The sequence below is a fragment of the Sinocyclocheilus rhinocerous genome, unplaced genomic scaffold (genome assembly GCF_001515625.1).
Source record: "Sinocyclocheilus rhinocerous isolate Xijiao unplaced genomic scaffold, SAMN03320098_v1.1 scaffold66, whole genome shotgun sequence".
In the NCBI taxonomy this organism is placed as follows: Eukaryota; Metazoa; Chordata; class Actinopteri; order Cypriniformes; family Cyprinidae; genus Sinocyclocheilus; species Sinocyclocheilus rhinocerous.
Window position 1 is genome coordinate 721687 of NW_015662934.1, and position 9714 is coordinate 731400.

The 9714-nt window shown below is 41.7% G+C and overlaps 1 protein-coding gene across 1 annotated transcript; it reads left to right on the forward strand.

The window, feature by feature from the left end:
* The first annotated feature begins 931 nt into the window (after nucleotides 1-931).
* Nucleotides 932-6064, forward strand: LOC107728464 (synapse differentiation-inducing gene protein 1-like). Its single transcript, XM_016538628.1, has 2 exons — nucleotides 932-1381; nucleotides 5772-6064. The coding sequence occupies exons 1-2, from the start codon at nucleotides 1061-1063 to the stop codon at nucleotides 5919-5921; spliced, it is 471 nt and encodes a 156-aa protein (XP_016394114.1). The 5' UTR covers nucleotides 932-1060; the 3' UTR covers nucleotides 5922-6064.
* Nucleotides 6065-9714: the final 3650 nt, after the last annotated feature.

Consider the following 9714-nt stretch of genomic DNA (forward strand, 5'->3'; position numbering starts at 1 on the left):
TTTTCATCCGGCCTAATTTAACCACTGGTGTAGAGTGATTTAAAATAGTTCAAGAAAGTCATTATAGATAGATAGATAGATCTTGTATCTGTGCTTCTATTCACCTTATCCACTTAGCTTTCCTGTGCAAGAATATACTTCTCGGTATCCTAACTGATCATTTAAATAGTTACTGTTTCTACAAAAAATAATGCTAACTATTGTTAGTGAGAAATATAGCACTATAGCTTCATAACCAGTAGTTATAGCTTTATAACCAGTACAAACTCAATATTTTGCTGTCTGCAGATTGTGGTTTGAGGTTAGAGGTCTGATGTTCCAGAAATATGTGCTTGCATGAGGTACGTAGAGACCATTGTAACATCATGCCAACATCTTCAGAGATCAACAGGGAGAGGAAGAATGTCAGGGTTTATCCTTTTATTTTCATCTACAGTACTTGTCATGATAATCTACATTGGATATCGTAAATCTTTACAATTGTGAGAGATATTATATAAGAAGGTGTCCTTTAATACAGCCTGAAATATAATTTAACAAACACATTTGGTGTTATGATTTTAAATGTAATGATCAATGGAGATCAAATTATTGACTATAGGTCTAGTGAGGAATGATTTGGCCAAAAACCATTTCATTCTTTAAGAAGTTGTTTCTCATTTAATTAAGAGATTTTTTCTTCTAAAATACGGGAAGGTTGAGTTTATAACCCATGTTGCAATGAGTAAGTGTAATGCAATGCTGATAGGGGGGTGAGTAAAAAGATTAAAAAGAGGAAGATTCACTGTCACAAGTTCCCAGAACAATGTTTGGGTGTGGTGAAATAATCCTTTTACATTTCATGTATTTCATCAGAGTAAACGTAAAACTAAAAAGGTGGTGCCTACAGTCACAGTGTTTAATGGAAACAGTGGAAAAGTCACTCCTCCCCTACAACCTGCAACTCAGCTCCCATTTGCTGGCTAGTTTCATCGGCAGCACATAAAAGACAGAACCAGAGTACAGTATTACATACATTGCTGCAGATCACAAGGCAAAGGAAAAAACAATAATCAGAAGAATGGATCCAAGCCAGTCTTTCAATCAGCCTCCAGGGGCTTCAAATTCATCTGAGAAATCAGGGTTGCCTGCAGCAGCACCACCAGCATACCAGCACAATCCTGCTGGATATCCTCCCTCCTTTCCAAACCAGCCGGTCACCCAGGGCCCCTACACCCAGGGGCCATATCCAGGACAAGCTGTGGTCACTGTGCAGCCTGCAGTTTTTGTGACTGCTGCTCCATTGGCCAATCCAGTGCCAGATTACCTGGGGTACTCCATCTTTACCATGCTGTGCTGCTGCTTACCTCTGGGCATTGCTGCGCTGATTTACTCCATCTCTGTAAGTATATTAGTCCATGTGCTTTCCTTTTATTTAATTTCTTTAACATTTATAAGCATTAAGCATACAACTGCATAAAATGTTTGTAGAATTAGATGTGGTAATCATCAAAAGTTAATGATTACAGATGTTGTTTATCTTAACACTTTAACAGGCACAGGAAAAAAACTGGAAAAATGATTCCTTATTAATTAATTGTATGACTGTTTTTCTTTAATCAGTTTTATGGTTCTTTGCCAGTTTTTGTGTTGATTATAGTTTATTATTAATAATAGGTATGTTATTCACTCATCAAAGTGTTTCTGTGTGGTTGATCTATTATCTGAAACTGTATTGCTTTAAAAACAATTGATTGATCCCACACATTATGAGTGATTCACTGCCCAGATAATTCGAGTGAACACAGTGTATTTTTGAATACAGCAGTAATAACTAATACATTTCTTGTACATGACATAGCGCTTTAAACAATTTCATTATTAAGATACAGTTGATTGCCAAGAAGGCTATGTGAGCCTGTTAAATAGCCTGTAAAAGTGCTGTACTTGTGGTTACAATAATATGTAAACAAGACAAGTTCTTTCATGCTGCCATGCTGCATTGATAAAGTGTGTGTAGGTGATCCTGTCTTTTGGTTTCCAGTAAAAGGACATAAAAGGAGATACAGTTGACTACCAAATAGGTGGAAGGCTTGCTAAGCTGTATTTGTGGTCACACAAAGATGTAGGCATTATAGAAACCACAAGTTCTTTCATGTAGCTTCCCTATAACTGATCTAATATGTGTAATGTGGGCATTGTTTTGTGCCAGGTTTTTTTCCTCCCTGTAAATGACAGCTGTATAAATAAAAGTGTGGCACTGCAGACCTCCTGAACAGCAACTTATTTTATAAGTTATTTTTATTGTTGTACTGCACTGTTATATTTCACTAAAAGAAAAACTAGGAAAATGATTTTTACTCAAAAAGTGCTTGTAAATTTAACAGCATGTTTCAAGTAAAGGCTACACACAGGGGCGGTTACAGGATTTCATCCTCAGCGAGAATATGTAGCAAGAGACCATTGACTAAGCGGTGCCTCTTTGTGAATCGGCAACATTACTATAATAAGTCAAAAGTATAGCCTACCACATAAATTGGTACTAATTCAATATAATAATTGTATAAGTGATATCTGCAGTACAGTTAAAAAAAAACGGTACACATGTAGGCTACTGTTTGATTAACAGAAAATTGTCATTATACAGTTAGGTCCATATAAATTTGGACACTGACACAATTTTTATAATTTCGGCTCTGTATGCCAACAGAAAAGAATTAAAAATAAAACAATCAAGATGAAATTTATTAATTAATTTAAGGGGTTGAACAAAAATATAACATAAAATGCAATTACAACCATTTTTATACACAGTCCCCCCATTTTCAGGGGCTCAAATGTAATTGGACAAATAAATATAAATAAAATGTTCATTTTTTAAATATTTTGTTGAGAATCCTTTGCAGGCAATGACTGCCGTAATTCTGGAACTCATGGACATCACCAAAGACTGGGCTTCCTCCTTTGTGATGCTTTGCCAGGCCTTTACTGCAGCTGACTTCAGTTGTTGTTTGTTTGTGGGTCTTTCTGCCTTTAGTTTTGTCTTCAGCGCGTGAAATGTATGCTCAATCTGGTTGAAATCAGGAGATTGACTTGGCCATTGCAGAATATTCCACTTTTTTACTTTCAAAAACTCATGGGGTGCTTTTGCTGTGTTTTGGGTCATCGTCCATTTGTACTATGAAGCGCCGCCCAATCAACTTTGCTCCATTTGACTGAATCTGGGCAGAGACTATATCCCTATACACTGCAGAATTCATCCGGCTGCTTCTGTCTTCTGTCATGTCATCTCATCACATGTCATCAGTAACCCAGTGCCACTGGCCATGCATGCTCATGCCATCACACTGCTCCACCATGTTTCACAGATGATGTTGTATGCTTTGGATCATGAGCTGTTCCAAGCCTTCTCCGTACTTTTTTCTTCCTGTCATTCTAGTACAGGTTGATCTTAATTTTAGCCATCCAAAGAATGCTTTTCCAGAAGTGGTCCGGCTTTTTTGTGTAATCTGGCCTTGTTTGCACCTTGTGGTGAACCCTCTGTATTTGTTCTTGTGAAGTCTTGATTGTAGACTTTGACAGTGATACGTCTACCTCCTGGAGAGTGTTCTTCTCTTGGCTGGATGTTGTGAAATGTTTTTTCTTTAGCATGGAGAGGATTCTCTGATCATCCACCACTGTCGTCCTCTGTGGACGTCCAGGCCTTTTTATGTTGCTGTGCTCACCAGTGCATTCTTTTTTTCTCAGAATGTACTAAACTGTTGATTTGGCCACTCATAATGTTCCTGCTATCTCTCTGATGGATTTGTTTTGTTTTTGAAGCCTAACAATTGTCTGTTTCACTTGTATGGAGAGATCCTTTGACCACATGATGTGGGTTCACAGCAACAGCTTCAAAATGCCAATGGCACACTTAGAATCAACTCCACACCTTTTACCTGCTTAATTGATGTAGAAATAATGAAGGAATAGCCCATGCCTGTCCATGAAACAGCTTTTGAGTCAATTATCCAATTACTTATGGTCTCTTGAAAAAGGGGGGAGCCACATATTTAAAGAGATGCAATTCCTTAACCTTTCATCCAATTTTGATGAGAATACCCTCAAATTAAAGCGCAGAGTTTAAGCCCACTTTAAGCCCATATTCATTATATAACTGTAACTTGAAAATGTTTTGGACAGCAGCTAAAATAATAAAAATTGTGCCTGTGTCCTAATATATATGGACCTAACTGTATGAACAAATATTACTGGTCAGACCAGTAGATTGGGGCTGTATTCACAAATCATTTTCATCTTACCATTAATGCTGCCTTCACATATCGGAATCTTCCTACTTCCCACTTCTGAAGTTGTAATTACGAGTTTGTCACGTTCAAGTGCTTTGTTGTTGGAAAGAACAGGAATCATTGTGGACGGCCCATTCATGAGCTCATTCTTGCCTGTTTCTTTGGGAAGTCTTATTAAAGCCAAAAGATACAGAAGATATTTAATCAATATCCTACAGGTTTGAAAAAAAAAAAAAACTAACATCCCATTCATTGGTAACCACAACCACAATATAAACATCATCTAGATATTCAGCTGGCTGATGATTCTTAAATTTGAGTCAAATGCTATTGTCATTGTGTTAAATACATACAATATTCAATGTGTTAAATACGATAAATACAAATGTTTCTAAACATTCAGGCAGATTGCCAGCAACAGTTATTTTAGGATTGTTTGTGATTTGGTATAGTGACTTAGGAGTCCTCTTGCTACTCCTAACTTTTCACAGATTTATGAGCTGGTTTTAGTGCTAAAATGCTTTGTAAAATACTCTTAGAGCAAAAAGGTAGAAGTCCAAAATTCTATTTTACTCTGCAAAAGCAAAACAAAAGAGTTAGGAAAGGTAACATAGCTATAATACATATAGTACTGGAGAGTTAAGCCTGCCTATATGTTAACGTGACAACATACAAGCCAACTGTTTTTAACATAGATGTACAGTTCACTAAGAATTGTGATTTTGGATGACTGGATTTGCTAGGCTGATTGGTTGGTCAACATGGTTATATTAATAGTTTAACTCTGTATCATGTTAACTTGGTTATCAATGTGCATAATAAAACAGCACTACAGCAAACTTATCCAAAAACCTGTTTACATTCAAGAGAAAGATAATAAGTAACCGGTAGTATCTTAACAAAGCAAAATTAACTTGCAGTTCACTGCAAACATAACTAAATGGCTCAATAACTGAATATTGCAGAGTACATTTAGTAAAGTAAATACAATTTCAGTCTTTGTACTTCAAAATTTCACGTTTAATTCAGCGTGTTACTTAATGGAGGCCTCTTTCCGCCATAAAATAAATAAATTAAATAAAATACTTTTTATCTTAAAATTCTGGCTTTTTTATGGCAATTGCAAGATTATTTCTCACAATTCTCACTTTTATCTTTTTTATACATCAAATTTTCCTTCAGTGTACTACTTCCATTAAATGTAAATGGAGCATTAAAGGGGTCATATGATGTTTTTTTAAAGATCATTATTTTGTGTATTTGGTGTAACAGAATATGTTGACATGCTTTAATGTTCAAAAAACACATTATTTTTCAAATACTGTACACCAAAGAGAAAGGAAAACTTGAAATCGCATCATATGACCCCTTTAAATGTAGAACTAAGAAAATCTATTCACAAAGAGTGAAGTTTACACCCTCATTTCAGAACTTCCCCATCTGCCACTGGCTCAAAGAAATGAGAACAGAAATGGTTGACATTGTTTCACATTGTTTTCACAGACTCGAGATGCCAACTTCTCAGGACAGCGAGAATTAGCAGAGAAGAACTCCAAAACGGCGCTCATCCTGAATCACATAGGCCTTGGTATTGGCCTCGTTGTCATTGTATTGATGATTATCATCCAGATTGTGATTTTGAGTGCTAGATAAAAGCTGTTAGAGCTAACATGGTTGGATGCAGATTACAAACTGATGTTTTCTGTATTAGTTTTACTGTATTTTAAATGTTACTTTCACAATTTATCATTATTCTTATATGCATTAAGACTGATTATTGTATGTTTAAATAAACTTACATAAAATGTTTAAATGTGTTGTTCAGATCTTTTGCTTATGTTAAATATCTTGTGTACAGCTGTGCAAATTATATATATATATATATATATACAGTCATGTGAAAAAGTTAGGACACCCTATTGAATTCCATGGTTTTCTGTATCAGGAGATAATAAAAAATTATCTGTTCCTTGGAAAGTCTTAAAATTTGGAAATAAAGCCTCAGATGAACAATATCACATGACATATCACTGTCACAATACTACTGTGTCAGAGCGAGGAGAACGTAGACGAAGGAGTTTCACAAATAACAGTCTTTAATAATCCACAACCAGGGTAACAAAGGGCAGGCAGGAACACACACGTAGCACTAGTATAGACGACACCGTAAAAAGGAGCCAAGGAACAGACAACACTCTAAATACAGGACTAAACGAGGGTAATTAACGGGACTCACCTGAATCAAATGACATAATGAAACATGAGGGAAAACTAGGTCACGGAGCACATGGGGAAGGAAAACACACCAAAACAGGTCCATAATCCTGACATATCGCCCCCTCCCGGAAGGCGCGTCCTTGCGCCGTAGATACAACAGAGGGAGGGACGGGAGGAGGCTCGGGAGGAGGACAGGCACCCGGGAGGGGGCTGGCAGACCGGGTTCTAGGTGTAGACGATGGAGGGAGGAGACAGGAAGGGCTTGGAGCAGGAGGAGCCAAGCAGGACCCAGGCCGCAGCCATAATGGCGACCCACGGTGGAGCCGGCGGAGGGAGGAGCCATGGTGGAGGAAGGGCTGACGACTCCAGGGGGCCGACTGACGGCGGCAGAGCAGGTGGTGGAGGAGCCCGAGACGAAGACGGAGAACCGATGAGCCAGGGCGACAGGGAGGATCCGGAGGGCCAAGGCGGAGCTGATGGCTCATGTAACTGAGGCGGAGGCGGGGATCCGGAAGGCCGCGGTGGAGCCGGAGCGACAAAGGACCGAGGAGGAGCCGAAGGGAAGGAGGAGTCTGACAGAGCCGGAGGGACGAGGCGCAGCAGGAGGAGTGGAGTCCCAAGGCGACGGATGGTTGACGACAGACCAAGGCGGAGCCAGAGGGACGAGGGAGCCCGGCGGTGCCAGTGGCCACAGCGGAGAGGAGGGAGCTAGGAGCCATGGTGGAGCCGCTGGGTCGACGGGCCGAGGTGGAGTCTGGGACTCAGAGGCTGGAGGCGGAGGCAAGGGATTCTCCAGCCACGCCGACGATGGAGGCTGGCAGACCCACGGGGCTCACACCGAACAGATGGTGTGCTGAGGGTGAGCAGAGGGGCTGCCAGACGACAGCGGTGGAGGAGGCAGGAGTGGGAGGGTTGGTGGGAATTTCTGAGCCTCCGGGCTCTCAGGGCTGTAAATAGGAGCAGAAGCCCTCTCTGGCCTTGACTCGGGATCTGAGGCCTTCCCTGGGCCAGACGTGGGAACATCAGCCCTCTCTGGGCTGGACGTGGAAACAGGAGCCCTCCCTGGGCTGGACATGGAAACAGGAGCCCTCTCTGGGCTGGACGTGGAAACAGGAGCCCTCCATGGGCTGGACATGGAAACAGGAGCCCTCCCTGGGCTAGACTCGGGATCTGAGGCCCTCCCAGGTCCAGGCGTGGGAACAACAACCCTTTCTGGGCCAAACGTGAGAACAGGAGCCCTCTCTGGGCTTGACGTGGGAACAGGAGCCTTCTGTGAATCGGCCGAGCCAGACATGGGAATAACAGCCCTCTCTGGGCTAGACGTGGGGGCAGGACTGACAGAGGGCTCCGACGAAGGAGGGAGGAGAGGGGGCAGGTCGGCCCATAAATCCAATTCGGGATTCCTTTCAGCGTTTCACAGTCCCAGATCCACAATAAACTCACCCTCAGCCATGGTGCAGTGGGCGGAGCTCCTCTCCGCAATCTCGCTGTCCACGGCCTTTTCCCTCGTGGCGAGCATGGTAGCCGGCTCTCGCAACTGGACTGACGTCATCTGCAGCTCCGGCTCCGCAGCGATCCTCAGCTCTGTCGCTCCTTGCGGCGATGGCTCGTCGGTCGCGGTGGGCTTAGGCTCTCTGTCATCGGTGGGCTTGGGCTTAAGCTCCGGTGCTCTGCACGCGGGGTTCAAGCTGGCATCATAGAACGCGCAGAGTCCGGGTAACTGGTAAGATGGGCTATTTCCAGAAACAGTCTGGTATGGCCCTCGAGCGATCTCTCCCCCTACTCTAGCAGGAGGAGTAGATATCCCGGATGGGAGAAGAGGTCGAAGGGATCCATAGGAGAAACACAGGGGGAAAAAACACTGTACAAAAAGCAGAAACAAAAATGGAGGGGAAACACGCAAATAAACTTTCTATTGTCGGTCTGGTGTTCTGTCACGATACTGCTGTGTCCGAGCGAGGAGAACGCAGACGAAGGAGTTTCACAAATAAAAGTCTTTAATAATCCACAACCAGGGTAACACAGGGCAGGCAGGAACACACACGTAGTACTAAGCCTCCGGGCTACAAAGGAACCAAGGGACAGACAACACTTTAAATACAGAACTAAACGGAGGGTAATTAACGGGACACACCTGAATCAAATGACATAATGAAATATGAGGGAAAACTAGGCCACGCAGCACATGGGGAAGAAAAACACACCAAAACAGGTCCATAATCCTGAAAATCACACAGAGTCATTATTTGATTAACAAAAATAAAGCCATGTGTGACAAAGTTAGGACACCCTGTGATTCAGCTGCCTGTAGATCCACTTTTAGGAGCAATAACTTGAACTTCACTCCACAGATTTGTTTACATTTTTGATCTATTGTCTGAAACTATATTGCATTAAAAAAAAAATCCCCCACATTAATCATTTTCTGTATAACTTTAGCAGTCTCTCACATCGTTCTGGAAGAATTTTGGCCCACTCTTCTTTACAACGTTGCTCCACTTTATTGAGGTTTGTGGGCTTTTGTTTATACACAGCTCTCACCACATGATTTCAGTCAGGATGATGTCTGGAATAATCGCACCAACAGTTGTCTCCTTTTCACCAAGCTTCTTGCTGATGGTCTTGTAGCCCATTCAAGCCTTGTGCAGATCTACAATCTTGTCTCTGACATCCTTTGACAGCTCTTTGGTCTTGCCCATGGTGGTGGGAGAGGTTGGAATGGAAGATACAGATTGTGTGGACAGGTGTCTTTTATACACCTAATGAGCTGAGTAACTTCTTAAAGTGACAGGACTAATCTGTTCCACATGGGCACATAACCAGTCTGTGGGAGCCAGAATTCTTGCTGATTGGTAGGGGATCAAATACTTATTTCACTCACTAAAATGCAAATCAATCTCTAACCTTCATATAATGTGTTTTTTCTGGATTTTTTGGTTGGTATTCTGTCTCTATCCATTAAAATAAACCTACCATAAAAAATACAGACCCTTCATTTCTTTTTAAGTGGGTAAACTTACAAAATCAGCAGGGGATCAAATCAATATTTTCCCCACTGTATATAGTATATAGCAGGGGTGGCAAATTCCAGTCCTGGAGAGCCGCAGCCCTGCAGAGTTCAGCTCCAACCCTAATTAAGACTCACCTGCCTGTAGCTTCCTAGTAACCGTTCATACCTTGATTAGCTTGTTCAGGTGTTTGATTAGGGTTGAAGCAAAACTCTGCAGGG